The sequence below is a fragment of the Budorcas taxicolor genome, chromosome 8 (assembly GCF_023091745.1).
Source record: "Budorcas taxicolor isolate Tak-1 chromosome 8, Takin1.1, whole genome shotgun sequence".
NCBI lineage: Eukaryota > Metazoa > Chordata > Mammalia > Artiodactyla > Bovidae > Budorcas > Budorcas taxicolor.
Genome location: NC_068917.1, coordinates 44,858,090 through 44,877,296, shown reverse-complemented (window position 1 = coordinate 44,877,296; position 19,207 = coordinate 44,858,090). Strand labels below are relative to the sequence as shown.

Here is a 19,207-nt window from a genome sequence, read left to right as displayed (position 1 = left end):
CCCAGCTTCTGTGCATGTTTTACACTGAAGTATAAAGAAAGTAATGGCAACCCACTCCAGTATTCTTGCCTGGAAATATGGATATATATATATATATATATATATGTGGAGATATATATATGGAGATATATATATATGGAGATATATATATATACACACACACACATATATACACACATTCTTTTTCATATTCTTTTCCCTTATGGTTTATCACAAGATATTTTTAAATATAGTTCCCTGTGCTATACAGTGGGACCTTGTTGTTTATCCATTTTATATGTAATAGTTTGTAGGCTCATTTCTAAATGCAAGTGATTTAATTTTTGTCTGAACACTTTTATCAGGTTAGCTCTGAATGATCCAACCTAAGCAGTCACATGAGTTGTGAGGATTTTGGTAACCACGTTATCTCTAGGCTTTCATCTAAGTGTGCAAGTTGTCTGAAAGTCCAATGAAAATAAATAAACCTCTCTAGAAACATTTCACTGAGGACTTCCTCCAAATTGCCCCTAAATAATATAGGAAAGCAGCTATTAGCAATTTGACCAAGGCTGTAGTAATCACAATTGACTCCCATGAAGCCTCCCTAGAACACAGCCCAGCCCTGAGTGTCTGTTAAACTTGCCAGATACTCCTCTTTTACTCTCTTGAAAGCATTGGCCTTTCATAAAGGAAATATATAACCTGTGACTTTGGGCTGAAGTTTAATGTCAGAGTTACATAGTTTAATATCAGAGTTACATAGTTTAATATAGTTAATAATGAGCTTGTTGATCCAGAGTGTTAACTTTTGTTTACCCAGAACATAACTTTGACCCTTAAAGTGGTACAATTTATACTCTAGAGTTTCCCATTTACTCTTTGAACATGTATATCTCAAGCTGCAACTTTATTCCTTCCAAACCACTGAAGCTGATTTCTAATTTAATTCTTCCCAGCTTTGTTTACTGGTCAGACTGGGGTGAACCAGCTAAAATTGAAAAAGCAGGAATGAATGGGTTTGACAGACGGGCGCTGGTGACAGCGGACATCCAGTGGCCTAACGGAATTACACTTGGTATGTGCTTTCTTCCTTCCTCAACCACGGTTCAACTGTCTGCAGAGTGTTACTAATCTCTATAGTGAATGCTGGACTATAGCAGACAACTCTAAGGTTCCTTCTTAAGCAGGGATTTGTGATGAGAAGAACCAAACTGTGCAAGTGGAATGGTGGACTTAGCAAATCACTTGCTCCATAATTACTAGCTTTTCTACCCATCTGGGGCTAATCTGTGACATGAATTAGGTGAACTCTCATCATAAACACTCCTGACCTAGGTGCCTTGCATTTCCTGAATTTCAGGGTACTCCTGGCTCCTTAAGGGGAGAACAACAAAATGCTGGCCTCTTTTAATACTTCTATGATGTCACTAATACTTGAGTCAGTTACTTTGACAATCTCAGGTACCCCTTGAGTCCCCCCAGGTGTATGTGGGTGCAGATTCTGCATGCTGCTTCACAAGATTTGGGGAACCCTGTTAAGAACCCCAGCTAGGGGAGGAACAGTGAAAGCAGAGTGCTGGATTCCTTAGATATTTTAAATGGAAGCAGACCAGTTCTGACTTCTGACCATTCTTTTCCTACCAGACCTTATAAAGGGCCGCCTCTATTGGCTGGATTCCAAATTGCACATGTTATCCAGTGTGGACTTGAATGGCCAAGATCGCAGGATAGTCCTGAAGTCTCTGGAATTCCTAGCTCATCCCCTGGCACTCACAATATTTGAGGTAAGATGTGTGTCTCACATTTAAGCGTATACCTCTAAGTTACTGTAGTAGCTTGGAGAGAAAGAATAGGGGAAGGAGGGAAGGATGGAGGGGCATGACTTGAGAAACCTAAACCTAAACCTGGGCCATCACCCGAAACCTGGGCCAGTGGACATACTGATCCCTCATAGCATTTTAAGAACCTGAACTTGCTTCTCTTAGAGTTTTACATCTGATGTCCCACCCAGCCTTAAATAAATTTGATCCATTAAATTGGCAGTAAATAATAATGACCTTAGAGACTGACTCATGTTGATCCTACATGTACATACTAATTTGGGGGTTCTGTTTTAGGATCGTGTCTACTGGATAGATGGGGAAAATGAAGCAGTCTATGGTGCCAATAAATTCACTGGCTTGGAGCTGGCCACTCTAGTTAACAACCTTAATGATGCCCAGGACATCATTGTCTATCACGAACTTGTACAACCATCAGGTATCGTGGGGAAGCAGAGCCCCTCTGGCTACTTTCAGGGCAGCAGCCTGACACAGAGCCCTCTGGGTATCAGCAGCTCCCTAGTAACTCCACTTGCTCCGCGATGGAAATTTCCCCCCACTGGACCCTCCCTCCAACCCTTCAGACCTGGTGCTCAGTATAGTCTAACTTACAGGTCAAAGAGCTTCAGAACTTCAGCTTTTAGCTTCCCTCCCAACTGTCAGTCTCCTGACTTTTATATCAATCCCTTCCATCCCCCTTGGCATTCATTCCTTCTTGCTACAACTATTGCACTAAGTAGCTTTTATGCCATCACCTTTCCCTCTCTCTCCACCATGACACCTCTTGTATGGAACTGTATAGATGCTCAAACACATCTGGGCATGTGGTCTCCTGCTCAGAATACATGACTGGTTCTAGCTAAATGAAACCTCTAGGCCTCCCCATAGCTGGGTTCCTCCCATTCTGCGGGAGTGAGACAAAGCCAGAAGAGCATGCTTCTCTCCTTCCTCTGAGCCTTGGCTGCAAGCTTTGGACCGATAGTGAAGCTAGATCTGCTCACTCACCTCTTTTCCCACCTCCTCCCTCGATGCATCTATGTACAGCATAACTCTTTTCCTACTTCCAAGAAGTTTTCTGGCTCTGTGTGTCCTTAGAGCATGCTGCCTGTACTCCTACTATATATCCTTCATGAGTATTGGCTTAACTTTAGGGGTTGACAGAGCAATCCTTAAAGACAAGGGCTCATGTCTTCAGCATCTAGAACCAAGCTTTATGTGTAGCAGGCACTGGAAGACCCATTTTGAAAAGACTTTTCTTTCTGAATAGGTAAAAACTGGTGTGAAGAAGATGTGGAGAATGGAGGATGTGAATACCTCTGCCTGCCAGCCCCACAGATTAATGACCACTCTCCAAAATACACCTGTTCCTGTCCCAATGGATACAATCTAGAGGAGAATGGCCGAGAGTGCCAAAGTAAGGCTTTCTTCCTTTTCAACCATAAGCAGGACCTACAACAGGCAATAGGATAAAACACTAGCTATGAAAACTAGCCTGGATTTTAAGAATTCTGTTTTAACTCACTCTTGGAATAAATTAGAGAACGTATCTGCTACCAACTCTACCAAGAGTTCGCATCATTCCTTGAGGACTGACTTCTAACTCACATAAGATGAGTTTATAGGTGACTGTTCACTCCAGCACTCTTGCCTGGAAAGTCCCATGGACGGAGGAGCCTGATAGGCTACAGTCCATGGGGCTACAAAGAGTCGGACATGACTGAGCGACGCGACTTCACATACCAGTTTGTACCAATTAGTCCCATGACAGCACTGACCCAGCCAACTTGCAGATTCTTAAAGTCTTAACATTGTCCTCCAGAGAAAGGGTCTGAAATAAGGCTTAAAGAATGCCAGGGTTCCAAGAAAACTTCTGGCCCCAGTGGGTGACATTATCTTAAACGCATACTTAAATGAAGCTTGCATCTTGGTCTCCTGTCCTTAGCTTTTGACTAAGTGGCAAATTAAAACTTACATGTTGTGAATTAGGATCTCGTAATGTGAGGTTTTTATTAGCATGATACTGAGTCCCTGCAGGGACAAGCTCAGTTTACTGAGAAAGCAATTACAAAACAATTTGACAGTGAAACTAGTATGCCTGGTAATATGGTTTTGAGAGCATTTCTTGCAACTTCCAGGAACCTGGGACTTTGCCTAGAGAGGTCATTAAGTGTGGCTGTATATCTTTTCAAATTGTCAAATCCCCAGTGCTTACAGTTCTGCCCAAAGACATGTGTATCTGTGGTTTTGCTGAGGTTTCCCTTAGTTTTGACACATCCACCATGCAACTCGGTTCAGCAGTGGTTTGTCAATTTCCCAGTGTTAAAATAACCCACCACATGGCTTGTCTGGACTAAAGAGCTAGCCACTCTGGAACCTTGGCATTAACCAGGTTCTTGGTTTTATAATTCAGGTACTGCAACTACTGTGAATTACAATGAGACAAAAGACACCAACACAGCGGAAATTTCTCCAACTAGTGGACTAATTCCTGGAGGTATTGGGTTCAGTACTGCAAACGGTTAATCTCAACTAACAGCCACACTCATTGTACCTGTCCCTTATATCATTAATGCAGCCTTTAACTCCTTGTTCTGCCCCTAATTGGTAACCTGTATTTAAACTCCAAAGACTTAGAACCTGCAGCTCTTAGCCTGACCTGACTTAGTAAGACATCTGTGAGGGAGCTGTTCGTGAAATGGCTATTATAACATGAGACTCTCAAATACTTCTAGACCAGTTGTTCTTGGTATACAATTGGAGTAGATACTGAGCAGCAGTGGTGGATGCAAGAGGGCATGAGGCTCTCTACCAGGTGGGTGAATTTCTAAGTCTGAATTCAGATCCTCCTAAACGGATTCCCTTTATTCCCCTGTAGGGATCAATTTGACCACAGCAGTATCGGAGGTCAATGTTCCCCCTAAAGGGACTTCTGCTGCCTGGGCCATCCTTCCCCTCTGTAAGTACATTCCCCACACATCTGGATCCAAGGAACTTCATAGATACTGGATGGCTGTTTCTAGTCCATCTAGAGAGGCCCTTCCCGTAGCTCCTTGTACTGTCACAGCACTCCAGACACTGAATCACCCTTGCCCCCTCCCCAAGCTGGCATGCTCACTTAAGAGTCCATAACCTTCTCTACAGTGGTGTCCTTAGCACGGCAACTGGCAGGCATGATCGTTCAGTTGTTATGTACAAGGTGCTCATTGCTTTCTACTTCAGAGTTGTTTGTCTGGCTTTATCCCCTTTCATAATAAGTCCCTTCCAGTGAAGAGCACTTTTCTCTTCCCCTTCGAAATATGTATAATGCTTCATACAGAGGAGATACATGAGTTCTTAAATGATTTGTTGAGGAGTTATAGAAGGTACATTAAAAATAGTTAAGCCTTTCCAAGCCCAGCGAGAAGAACCTCTAACACTATTCTAGGGCATGTGAAGTGTGAGGCACTATGCTACAGTGGTCTCTTTATCCTAAATTATGGGATTCCAAGCTTAGCTAACTCATCAGGAGGACCATCTGAAGAACTCTCCAGAAGCTTCTGAAATTTGAACTCAATCAGCCTGGGGAGGAGCCAAGGACTCCACAACTGCCCAGACAGAGGTGTCTAGCCTCTGTCTATGCATCAGAGGCTATAGAACAATACAACCTCTGGTCTGATCTTGTTTTAAGCTCCTACCCCATTTATATTCTAATTTCTAGTCATCCCAGCTTCCTAAAACATGAAGAGTTTATTAGTTAACAATCATGGATTCTTTAGCATCCTCCTTTTTTGTATGTTTTGAGACTAGACCTTGGTTAGTCACCTTCTAACTTTTTTTCAGTGCTCTTAGCAATGGCAGCAGTAGGTGGCTACTTGATGTGGCGGAATTGGCAACATAAGAACATGAAAAGCATGAACTTTGACAATCCTGTGTACTTGAAGACCACTGAAGAGGACCTATCAATAGACATTGGTAGACACAGTGCTTCTGTTGGACACACGTACCCAGCAGTAAGTCAGCTCTGTGTCTTTATGTACATGACTTGCAGTCAGACATTTTAGAAAGGAGGCCACAACACAAGCTGTGATTGCCTGGGCTGGAAAGAGCCATGAGAACCATGGAGTCACCAAATATTGGGTTGCTCAAAAAGTTTGTTTGGGTTTTTCATAAGCTATTATCAAAAAACCCAAACAAACTTTTTGGTCAAGCTGGTACTTCATCTACCCCCGGAAGATTAGACAGTCTAGCCTGTTAGAATTTAAGTCAGTTGACAACTGTCTACCCTGAACAGAATGACAAGTCAACTTAAGGACATCATTGTACAATTTAAGATATTTTGGGTTATGGAAGCTACATGTAAATATTAGCATGAACCAAAGATCTCCTTTTTGAACTTAAAGCAGGTGCCTATAGGGTGGATGACTTAAAGTCAGTGTATTGAGCAAGGTTCGTGTAGCCAAGATGACCAAATGCTTGAAAATCACCTATCCCACTTCATAGAGCTATCCTTCCTTTCAACACTGGAGTCAGTCACTTGATCTTCAATTGAAACCAACATGGATTGTTTAGCCTTCACTTTTGGAACAGTCTGAACAAAACAAGTGCAGAGCTGTGGTGAAGCAAGAGTGGTGGTCAGTTCATGCCACATGTGTGTCTTTTCACATTTTTATCCATAATCTAAGATCATTCAGGAGAATAGGCAGAATCAGTCACACTATTTTCTCTCTCTACCCAGTAAATATAGTTGAATTCAAGTTAAAATGCATTAGTGATGCAACTCAGTACAGTTTGGGGTCTGGCTTCCCTTCTGGGCACCTTTGGTCTCTGAATGAACAACTCAAAAACAAGGTTTGCTTTAGAAAATGAAGTTGCTACCAACAAAGGAATCACCAAACTCACGCCATGCTTTTTCTGTTCCACAGATATCAGTTGTAAGCACAGACGATGATCTAGCCTGACTTCTGAGACAAGTCACGACCTTTGAGGTCTGAACCAGTGAAGCCCCCCACTTTGGAATGGTAACCAAGCCAGCAGCTGAAGCCTCTTTCTTCCTCCCATCTGGAAGAACATCAAGATATCTTTGCGTGGATCAAGCTTGTATACTTAATCATTTTTATATTACTTTTGTAAATATTCCCATCCACATTCTCCTTCAGTTTTGGATGTGGTTACCAAAAGTATCTGTAACCCTTGAATCTCTAGACAGTATTGCCACCTCTGGCCAAATATGCACTTTCCCTCGAAAGCCATATTCCAGCAACGAAACTTGTGCTATAGTGTATACCACCTGTACATACATTGTATAGGCCATCTGTAAATATCCCAGAGAACAATCACTATTCTTAAGCACTTTGAAAATATTTCTATGTAAATTATTGTAAACTTTTTCAATGGTTGGGACAATGGCAATAGGATAAAACGGGTTACTAAGGTGAAATTGCCAAAAAAAAAAATTTGTAAACTAATTTTGTACGTATGAATGAAATCTTTGACCTCAATGGAGGTTTGCAAAGACTAAGTGTTCAAACTACTGTACATTTTTTTTCCAAGTGCTAAAAAAAAAAATTAAACCAAGCAGCTTAACCATGGTTTGTGCCTATTCATCTAGGATGAACTTCTGTAAACAACCTGAGTAGTATCAGGTGTTCTAACTAAATATATGAGCTCTAGATGTTGATGTTGTATAATGAAGCCTATAATATGGCTTGTTTCTCTTACAATTAAGTACTAAAAGAATGAGGTACCACTTAATACTTGCCTCCCCAAATATTTCATTTGGTAAAAGAAGCTAGTTTAGCCGGTTCCTAGAACCCTTTGAGGAAATTTCCTACTCCAATTAGTTTCCTGATTCAGTAACATATGCTAAAGATTTCTATCAATTCTTTCTGTACTTGTCTCAGATTTCCGTGTCCTAAAATTATGTATCATTCAAGGAAAAGTGCCTTCCAATGCATGGGTAAGAACTTTCTTCTTTTACACATCTACACCATCGACCCTGAAGACAGCTAGGGAGGTAACAGTCAGTGCCATTCTTGAACAGTCTAAAGCAGTGGTTCTCAGTGGGGTAAAGGTCGGCATCTACATCATCTGGGAACTTGTTAAACACGCACATTCTTAGGCCCTACTCTGGACCTGCTCAATCAAAAGCTCTGAGAGCAAGGTCCAGGAATATGTGTTTTCAGAAGCCCTTCAGGTGATTCTGATGTAAATTAATATTTGAAAATCACTATTTTAAAGTGACTTCATGGAGAATCTATGAGATGATCTAATCTGTCAGGCTTGCTGGCATAGAATGAATTCCTTCTATGGACAATTTTCCAAACGTTTAATATGAAGAGTAGAAAAGGACACTGGGTAGAAGAAAAAGTAGCTGACAACTTGTGTAAGATTTCCATCAGATGGGCCATTTCTTTCTCTTCAACCTCAGGAAGCCAGCAAGCAAGGGAAGAAACAAAGCTTTAACCCTGGGAAGATACTCCAAGCCCAAAGCAAGGTGACGGTCCACTGCAGAAGGAGCTGCAATCTTTGCAGATTGATCAGTGCAGTAGCCAAAGGAGAAGAGAAGATATTTTTGAAGAGCTAAATGGATCAGTGGATGAGTCAGAGTCCACTTGCATATGGAATGTAAATAAGACAGTTGTCCTTTGGCTTGTGGCTTAGGTGAAGAGATCAATAATCCTAGATGAGAAGGTGCTTCTGTCATCTTGTTTAATAGATACCCTCTTGTGACTCCAGTCAAATGGATGAGAGTGAATTCTGGTGTGGACCTTTTTTGTGGGGGTGTGGAGGTCAAGCACACAGAGGAAAAGGATGAAGTTGTGAAGGTAGGCATCTCTGCCTGCCACCTGTTGCTTCATCTGCAAATAGTCATTACACTAAACAGGATGTGGCCTGCTCCTGTGAGGTGTCTGGAGCGTCTGTTCTATGAGTAGGTGAGCATTCATCCTATATAAACTCTAAAGGCCATTTGGTTGACTGGGACTTTGACCTTCTTCTTGTATAAAACCCACTGATAGGTTTATTCATTTAAAGCAAAACAGAATTCCTTCCTTGGAAGCTTAAAGACACCAGTGTTTCCCATTATAAGGTTTTTACAATATTAGTCCACTATAAAGCCCAAAGCCATAGATTTTAAGAATAAACCCAAGCAGATCCTCCATCATCTCCTGGATTCCAGTCCCTGGTAGGACTTCCAGGTTTTAGGTCCCAATTTCCAACCTTCAAAGAGTCTATAGCATCTCATTCTTTCACCTTGCTCTCTACAGAAGTAACCAAGGACAGAAACGCTACCTTAAGAGGTGCATACTCACTTGAAGAAATGTGGTAACTAGATATTTCTATGGAAATTAGAACAGTTACATGGCTAATCAATTCAGCATGAAGTAATAGTTCATGGGAGACTAGAGCCTTGTGCATCGGGAGCCACACAAGAACTTTAAGACTCCAATGTAAAACCTATTGGCATAAGTTTGTTATATCTCTAGAGTTTAATATGGGAAATGAGAATTAATTAAGAGGTAAAGAATGAAGCTTAGCAGACACTAAAGAAGGATGTTTGAAGTTAAATGAGCCTGTCATGCAAGTCACAGAAAGGAAGCCCTCTAGAGACTTTACCAGCTGCTACAAAGACTGATGATAAACAGATCTGTGGCCTCTGGTAAAGAAATTCAGTCAAGGTTTTGAGTCCAAATTTTTAAATGGCCTTTGCAAGCTATCTGTTTGGTCAGAAATATTCCTAGTTGTTCAGTCAGCTCTTAAAACATTCTTACAGCTATTTTAAAGCCTCGGTATCATTACCAAGCCTCTGGTGTTCTATTCTTGATGAACACAAGGCAAAAAACTGGAGACTTCAACTCTGACACTTGCTTCTGTTCCTTATATCTTTGGAAATCTGATAACCCTTCTCAAAAAATGAGAAGACAGGCTTTAAATAGCAAAGATATAGGGCACTGGAAGAACTGCCTCTTCAGTTAACACTTAGAAACAGAAGACCTAAATTGAAGACTACCTTTTAACTATCCTCACGCCCAAGCAGAAGATCCTGATGGGGGTATGCGCCTGTGTCATGCAGTCTAACTGGAGTAATTTCCTAGAATTCTCACCTTGGGAAGCAGTTTATTATTGTGAACCCAATAGAAGTTGGAATTCTTGCTTTTAATGGTGGGGAAGCTCTTAAAACACATCTATACTTTGGCTGTAACAACTTATATCCAAGAATGAGGACTACAACCTGTTGGTCTTTATCACTCATTTGGGGTCCTCAGCTTAAATGGACCTAAATTGTGGAAGTTCTGGAAAACATAAAAGATGATCTTCACAACAACCTGAATAGGTAAGTATTATCTCCAATTTGTAGATATGAAAACTGAGGTGGCAAATAATGGGTGATTCCAAACCCTGTGTGCTTACTGGCACTCCTCTCAGACAAAGAGGCAGTGCTGTGTAAAGGTTAAGTTGAATGTCACATTATGTGTTTGCTGAGTTTCCTTTACTAATGACCTTGGATGCTTCCGCAGTTTCTCAGACACCCATAGTAACTGGCTTCCAATATGGCAGCACGAGGAGGGTATAACACTAGCACCGCCATGTCAGGTTGGCACAGAATAAATGTTTGTTCAGTGCCAGGCCTACAAGATGCTAAAAGTTCCAGAATTATTTTCCTTGGCAATGGGAAGTAGCGTAGATCACTGGATTACAAGGTGAAAGATAAAGAGTCCCCAAAGGAATTTATAAGCATGCAACATCATTCCTGTGTATGAAGACATTGGGGAAAACAAACTATAACACAACATATCTTAAATATTAAGGTTCTCATAAGGACATACCTGCCCAAGAAGACAGAAAGAACTGTGACTTGAGTCCATGGGTTGATGATGCAATACCTAACCCTGGGTCTTAGGTATTCTGGAATCTACCCATGAGACCAGGGCATTGCTCACATTTCACACATGCACAGAGGGGAAAGAACTCTTGGAATGAAATGACTGGCTTTGACAAAACTCTTGTTTTTTAAAATGTCACTTGATACCAAAATATGACTTAAGAGTATGTAAGGCCTCAGAAGTCCAGAGCATACAACCAGTTATCATGCTCAGGATCTTCAGAATTCTAGAGGCACATGTTGGAACACATCCCATCCTGCTGACCTGTAGATAAATATTTCTTTTATTAATAAACTGTACATGTAACTTAAATAAAGTTTATTTTTGAGAGAATTGTTGTGTCATTGTTTTTTAGTCACTAAGTCATATCCAAGTCTTTGGGAACCCCTGGAGTATAGCCCACCAGGCTCCTCTGTCCATGAGATTTCTCAGGCTGAAATACTGTGTTGGGTTGTTATTTCCTTTTTCAAGGGATCATCCTGGATCAGGGATGGAGCCCACATCTCCTGCATTGTCAGGTGGATTCTTTCCCACTGAGCCACAAGGGAAGCCCAAATTGTTAATAGCCTTTCCTTTTTCTAAAGAACTTTTCCAAAAGTTTTTACCCTAATCTTTCTCCTTTCCTCAGCTGAAGATGGCTCAGTTACTGCTTTCTAGGAAACAGATCTGGATACATCAAGTTGAAAGAATAAGAGACGCCCCATTTCTGCCATTTTTAGAGGTCAATTTAGTGTCTCACCACAGGCAGCCAATATTTCACCCTCTCAAACCTTGCCTCTCCACCTCTCATGAGAGAAATGAAAATCAAAGCCACTATTACCAAGGAATGTTGGGCCAGAGCTTCATCCCTGAGGATGACAGAGAACAGGCCCTGAAGGGAGGAAGCCCCAGGGTGACAGGACAAGGCAGGCCTTGACAAGCAAGAAAAATCATTTTGATACTTTCTGCTCATCAGCTCTTAAGAAGTCTGTATTGAAACTCATTTATGATAAGGCTAAATTTTTGTGAGCCTTAGAGATAAATAATCCATCTGAAACTTTCCAAGCAATGGCTCCTAAATGTTTGGGTGCTAAACCTTGAAACTGGGACGGGGAATAGTGAGAAGAAAATAAGGAAATTGAGGGGAAGAGAAACTGTTAAAAAAAAAAAAAAAAAGTCTCTAAGGGACGTCCCTGGTGCAGGCAATGCAATGCAGGGGGGTGATCTCTGGTTAGGGAACCAAGATCCCACATGCTGTAAGTGCAGTGAAGTTGTGCAGTCGTGTCCAACTGTTTGAGATCCCATGGACTGTAGACTACCAGGCTTCTCCGTCCATGGAATTTTCCAGGCAAGAGTACTGAAGTGGGTTGCCATTTCCTTCTTCAGGGTATTTTCCCGACCCATGGATTGAACCCAGGTCTCCTACATTGCAGGGAGACGCTTTACCATCTGAGCCACCAGGCAAGCCCCACATGCTGTGCAGTACAGCCAAAAAAAACAAATTTTTTTAAAGCTCAACAGAGAGTCCTTAATGAACTTAAGATTCACGTAATGAATGAAGTGTTGAGTGAATACCAGCTTTGCAGTGAGAGAAATGTAAATGTGGGTGTTTCCTACTCTACTAGACTAGCTACAGTCATAGGTAAGCTGCTTACCACCCAAACTTTTGTTCTTCTCTTAAAATCCTAACCTCTACTTGCATAGAGTCTTCCTAAGGCAAAAAGGCAACATTTATAAAATGCTGTACTCAAATAACAGCTGCTATTTCCTTTTCAGTGCCAAAAAATTGTAATTTATTTCTCCAAAAACTATCATAATTCAATTTTTAAAAAAGTAAAGTTAAAATTCTTCACTTGTGTCTGTTTGGAGATCTGATTTTGGTCTGCGCTCATACTAATCCTATATGCAAGTGTTCCCTCTGAGGTCTCCCCTTGAAATTCTAGCCTTTGGAAATCTTTTTCATTCCAGGAAATCAAGATTAATGGTGCTGTACCTATGAGCTCTGCAGAAATCCTCATATGTGTGACCTTCTGCTGATTAAAGAGCCAGAATGACTAATTCAAGTTCACTGGTTATACACAGAAGTCTGTTTAACCAGTGGGGGAAGAAGATATTAAACTTTGCCCCTCTCCATAAGGTGAGATTAGCTTGATCTTTGGATTTATCATGCTAAGCTAATGTGATGGGCCAGTAATCTGAGAAATGTGGAAGAACACTAAATTGCAGGTTTGAATATTTAATTAATGCTCTAGGCTCTTATTTAGAGGAATTTCTTGCCTCCTGGTTGATTGAGGACAGAGTATGGTTTAAACCCATTGTCATTTATGTTTTCTTAAATTCACCCATTTACAAGTGAAAGTTAGGCTGAGAATAATTCTTTAAAACTAAAAGCAAATTTGCCTTTTTACCTGATCCCAAACAATGAGTACTGTGATTTCCCAAAAAGGGCTTATAAATGCTGGAGGATGATTTTAGATAATTAGATAAGAACAGACATTCCTTCACTGGCTTCAGGGGACCTACAGGACAGTTTCAGAAAGGTTCTAGAACTTTATAATTGGCATATCCTAAATTGATCATGAGAGATTGCAGCCACAAAATTGAAAGACATTTGATCCTTGGAAGAAAAGCTATGACATCCAGACGGCTTCACAGCTGAATTCTACCAAAAATTTCGAGAAGAGCTAACACCTATCCTACTCAAACTCTTCCAGAAAACTGCAGAGGAAGGTAAACTTCCAAATTCATTCTATGAGGCCACCATCACCCTAACACCAAAACCTGACAAAGACACCACAAAAAAAGAAAACTACAGGCCAATATCACTGATGAACATAGATGCAAAAATCCTCAACAAAATTCTAGCAATCAGAATCCAACAACACATTAAAAAGATCATACACCATGACCAGGTGGGCTTTATCCCAGGGATGCAAGGATTCTTCAATATCCACAAATCAATGTAATTCACCACATTAACAAATTGAAAAATAAAAGCCATATGATTATCTCAATAGATGCAGAGAAGGCCTTTGACAAAATTCAACATCCATTTATGATTAAAAACTCTCCAGAAAGCAGGAATAGAAGGAACATACCTCAACATAATAAAAGCTATATATGACAAACCCACAGCAAACATTATCCTCAATGGTGAAAAATTGAAATCATTTCCCCTAAAGTCAGGAACAAGACAAGGGTGCCCACTTTCACCGCTACTATTCAACATAGTTCTGGAAGTTTTGGCCACAGCAATCAGAGCAGAAAAAGAAATAAAAGGAATCCAAATTGGAAAAGAAGAAGTAAAACTCTCACTGTTTGCAGATGACATGATCCTCTGCATAGAAAACCCTAAAGACTCCACCAGAAAATTACTAGAGCTAATCAATGAATATAGTAAAGTTGCAGGATATAAAATCAACACACAGAAATCCCTTGCATTCCTATACACTAATAATGAGAAAGTAGAAAAAGAAATTAAGGAAACAATTCCATTCACCATTGCAACGAAAATAATACTTAGGAATGTATCTACCTAAAGAAACTAAAGACCTATATACAGAAAACTATAAAACACTGCTGAAAGAAATCAAAGAGGACACTAATAGATGGAGAAATATACCATGTTCATCAATCAGAAGAATCAATATAGTGAAAATGAGTATACTACCCAAAGCAATCTATAGATTCAATGCAATCCCTATCAAGCTACCAGTGGTATTTTTCACAGAACTAGAACAAATAATTTCAAGATTTGTATGGAAGTACAAAAAACCTCGAATAGCCAAAGCAATCTTGAGAAAGAAGAATGGAACTGGAGGAATCAACTTGCCTGACTTCAGGCTCTACTACAAAGCCACAGTCATTAAGACAGTATGGTACTGGCACAAAGACAGAAATATAGATCAATGGAACAAAATAGAAAGCCCAGAGATAAATCCACACACCTATGGACACCTTTACTTCCACTTTAATACAGTGGAGTAAAGACAATCTCTTTAACAAGTGGTGCTGGGAAAAGTGGTCAACCACTTGTAAAAGAATGAAACTAGATCACTTTCTAACACCACACACATAAATAAACTCAAAATGGATTAAAGATCTAAATGTAAGACCGGAAACTCTACAACTCCTAGAGGAGAATATAGGCAAAACACTCTCTGACATACATCACAGCAGGATCCTCTATGATCCACCTCTCAGAATACTGGAAATAAAAGCAAAACTAAACAAATGGGATCTAATTAAAATTAAAAGCTTCTGCACAACAAAGGAAACTATAAGCAAGGTGAAAAGACAGCCTTCTGAATGGGAGAAAATAATAGCAAATGAAGTAACTGACAAACAACTAATCTCAAAAATATACAAGCAACTTATGCAGCTCGATTCCAGAAAAAAAAATGACCCAATCAAAAAATGGGCCAAAGAACTAAATAGACATTTCTCCAAAGACATACAGATGGCTAACAAACACATGAAAAGATGCTCAACATCACTCATCATCAGAGAAATGCAAATCAAGGCCACAACAAGGTACCATTTCACACCAGTCAGAATGTCTGCGATCCAAAAGTCCACAAGCAATAAATGCTGGAGAGGGTGTGGAGCAAAGGGAACCCTCCTACACTGTTGGTGGGAATGCAAACTAGTACAGCCACTATGGAGAACAGTGTGGAGATTCCTTAAAAAATTGCAAATAGAACTGCCTTATAACCCAGCAATCCCACTGCTGGGCATACACACCAAGGAAATCGGAATTGAAAGAGACACAAGTACCCCAATGTTCATTGCAGCACTGTTTATAATAGCCAGGACATGGAAATAACCTAGATGTCCACCAGCAGATAAATGGATAAGAAAGCTGTGGTACATATACACAATGGAGTATTACTCAGCCATTAAAAAGAATACATTTGAATCAGTTCTAATGAGATGGATGAAACTAGAGCCAATTATACAAAGTGAAGTAAGCCAGAAAGAAAAACACCAATACAGTATACTAACACATATATATGGAATTTAGAAAGATGGTAATGATAACCCTGTATGTGAGACAGCAAAAGAGACACAGATGTACAGAATGGACTTTTAGACTCTGAGGGAGAGGGAGAGGGTGGGATGATTTGGGAGAATGGCACTGAAACATGTATACTATCATGTAAGAAACGAATCACCAGTCTATGTTCGATACAGGATACAGGATGCTTGAGGCTGGTGCACGGGGATGATCCGGAGAGATGATATGGGGTGGGAGGTGGGAGGGGGGTTCAGGATTGGGAACTCATGTACACCCATGGCAGATTCATGTCAATGTATGGCAAAACCAATACAGTATTGTAAGGTAAAATAAAGTAAAAATAAAAATTAAAAAAAAAAAAAAGAAAAGCTATGACAAACCTAGACAGCATATAAAAAAGGAGAGCCATCACTTGACCAACAAAGGTCTGTTTAGTCAAAGCTATGGTTTTTCCAGTAGTCATGTACAGATATGAGAGCTGGACCAGAGAGAAGGCTGAAACCAAAGAACTGATACTTTCAAACTGTGGTGCTATAGAAGACTCTTGAGAGTTCCTTGGACACCAAGATCAAACCAGTCATTCTTAAAGAAAATCAACCCTGAATGTTCATTAGAAGGACTGATGCTGAAGCTTTCATACTTTGGCATCTAATGTGAACATCCAACTCACTGGAAAAGACCCTAACACTCAGAAAGACTAAAGGCAAAAGGAGAAGGGGGTGTCAGAGGATGAGATGGTTAGATACCATCACCGACTCATTGGACATGAATTTGAGCAAACTCCAGGAGATAGTGAAGGACAGGGAAGCCTGGCATGCTGCAGTTCATGGGGTCGCAAAGAGTTGGACATGACTGAATGACTGAACAAAAACAAATTGATCATCAGTTTGGGGGAAATACAAGTTCTTGAACTTTTAATAAAAATGAGGAAGGATGTATGTGAACCAAATTTTTCAAAAGATACCTCTACACACACATACACACACTTCATTTGGCCTTATTTCATTTATTTCTTCAATGCTGCCTATGTGCCAAGCTTTGTTTTGGATTCTGGGGAACCAGTGGAGAACAAGACAAGCAAAAGCCCCGTTGTTCATGGTGCATTCTAACTGGAAGCCAGGAATAGGACAGACATTAATAAGTCAGGTAGTGATAAGAACTCCAGAGAAAAACAAAACAGAGCAGGGGATTAGAGAATGAAAGAACGAGCTATTTTAGAGACAGCAGTCAAAGAAGCCCTCCAAGAAGGTGACTTGGGGAGAGAACCTGGTGGAAGCAAGGGAGTAGTCCACTGAGGACACTGCAGAAGTCCTGAGGCAGGAGCCTTCTTGTCTCATCTGTGAACAAGCAAGATGGCCATGGAGGTAGAGGTGACCAAGACAGACAGGGAGGGCAGAAGGGAGCAGCAAAAGCCAAGTGATATAGACTTTGCAGGCTGTGGTGGAGATTTGGGATTTCAAGTGATGGGACAACCTGAGAGGGTTTGGGGGTAGTGGAGGTACATCCCATTTTAAAAGGATCATTCTGGCTGCTTTGCTGAGAATAGGAGGCAGGGGTGGAAGCAGGGAGATAAGTTAGGAGACTATGGCAGTAGACACGTAGATGGTCATGGCTTGGGCAAGTCTGGTGGGGATGGAAGAAAGCTCTAGTCCACATGCAGCTGGTCAAGGCAGGATGGGGGTGCAGGGTACGTGCACAAGCCACCTCCCTGGAGGGGAGAATGTGTTATAATATTTGGTCCCCACATTCAGGAAAAGCTCACCAGTTGCTATCTCAACCGTACTCTCTTGCCTGCTGGGTATCAGCCTGGCTGCACCCTGACTGGGCAGGGATGACAGGCATGACCACAGCATCAGTGGAAACACTCAACGAGGCTGCATGGAAGCTAAGGGGAATGCCGTGCCTCTCCTCCCTGACAAGTGAGAAGAACAGAAGAGCCTGGAGCATAAATTCCAGTCTGCACAAATACACATGATTCACCCATTCAAAGGGAGTCCTCCTATCTGCTAGGGTCCTTTTCTGTACAGAGTTCTGTGCTGGCTCTTGAGCAACTTCCTGTACAGATATGTGTTCTATAGTCACACAATTTTTCAATGTAATGGGTCTAGATAGGACCCAGCATTTCGCATCTATCCAACCACCATGTATGTTCCCTGTTACCCATCTGGCCTCTAAAGGCATTGGATTATCGAAACTACTTTCCCCAGGAAATTTCAGGATCCAGGTGTTTGTCAGTTGAGAGGGGTCCCAGTGTCATTGAGTTGGATACTTGCCTGATACAATTGGTAACAAGTCCGCATAGGGGAAAAGTGTGTGTGTCTCAGTCACATCGGACTCTTTGCGACCCCAGAGACTGCAGCCCTCCAGACTCCTTTCTAACTGGGATTCTCCAAGCAAAAATAATGGAGTGGGTAGCCGTTTCCTCCTCGAGGGGATCTTCCCCACCCAGGAACTGAACCCATGTCTCAAATGTCTGCCTATATTTACCCAGCAAGGAGAACCCATTCTTCAGACAATGTCCTACGTAAGTCACCCACAGAGTCACAGTTACTCACCTAATAAGCCTAGAAATTCAACAAGAGTTTGAGTCTTAATATTTAAAACAAAAAAGAGGAAGGAGGATATTCTGTTTGGAAGAGCCCCCTAAGACCCCGAAATCTGAGAATAAGTATATATATATATTTTTAATAGTGTAAGACCTTTCCTCTTTCAGAGGAAAAGTTTCTTTTTTTTTTTTTAAGTAAGGTGAGTCTCTGAAGGGCACCCACGCATGTCACAGAATAGAAGCCAAATATTAACAAACAGCTTAGAAACAGAAAACAAGCTCTTGGCAGACGTCAGCACCAGCACCTGTTTTCATTCAGAAAAGAGAACCAACCTTTCCCATCTGAGGACCCAGTCACCTCAGCACAGGACGAGGCTAGGCTAGAGGCTACGTGCCGTTCTCCCCGGCTTCTCCCTCCTCTGCAGCGGGCACTGCGTTCCCAGCTCTCTGCGCACTGTCTCCATTAGGAGGCAGATAAGATTTCCACAGGCCTAATGAATCGTGCCAACTCGCCAAACTCGCATGCCGGTTGGCATGAACTCTCTAGTGCTCTCAGAAATCAGTGACATGAAGGTGCAAAAAAAAGACAAAACCCAAAGTAACTGTTGTTTCCTTTGCCTTGGCAGGAGGGCTGGAAATGTCTTGGGAAATGAAATTTTTATACTGCTGCAAGAGAAGGGGAATCTTTGGAGGTCCTGGGCTGGGTTTGGGGAGTGAGGGATAGATCGATGAATTGCTCTGAAATAGAGGCCTCAGGAGCGGGGTGGGGAAGTGCTGGGAATCAGCGAGGCGGAGAAGAAGGCGGGGCTACCGGGTTCGTGCACCGACCTATGGGGCTCCATTGCCGGACACCAGGAACACCTAACAGGCAATTGGAGACAGCTGACAGTTTCTGTCCTGTGAACCCTTCAGTCTCTCCAGCCCTTCAGGAAAGTGTGTGGCACATGCTTCACACCTCGTGTGAGTGGCTTTTGATGAAAGTCTTGGAAAGTCAGTCTCAGAT

General features: G+C 41.4%; 1 protein-coding gene across 2 annotated transcripts in view; it reads left to right on the top strand.

Moving 5' to 3' along the window:
* Nucleotides 1-7,363, top strand: part of VLDLR (very low density lipoprotein receptor) — a 31,789-nt gene extending 24,426 nt beyond the window's left edge. The window contains exons 12-19 of one of the 2 annotated variants that reach the window (XM_052644632.1): nucleotides 939-1,057; nucleotides 1,627-1,766; nucleotides 2,100-2,241; nucleotides 3,070-3,216; nucleotides 4,213-4,296; nucleotides 4,678-4,758; nucleotides 5,622-5,791; nucleotides 6,704-7,363. In XM_052644632.1, coding sequence (XP_052500592.1) covers nucleotides 939-1,057; nucleotides 1,627-1,766; nucleotides 2,100-2,241; nucleotides 3,070-3,216; nucleotides 4,213-4,296; nucleotides 4,678-4,758; nucleotides 5,622-5,791; nucleotides 6,704-6,739 — 919 coding nt within the window. In that variant the 3' untranslated portion in view covers nucleotides 6,740-7,363. The remainder of the gene's footprint in view (nucleotides 1-938; nucleotides 1,058-1,626; nucleotides 1,767-2,099; nucleotides 2,242-3,069; nucleotides 3,217-4,212; nucleotides 4,297-4,677; nucleotides 4,759-5,621; nucleotides 5,792-6,703) is intronic. The other variant, XM_052644633.1, reaches the window with a different exon arrangement.
* The last annotated feature ends 11,844 nt before the right edge of the window (nucleotides 7,364-19,207 follow it).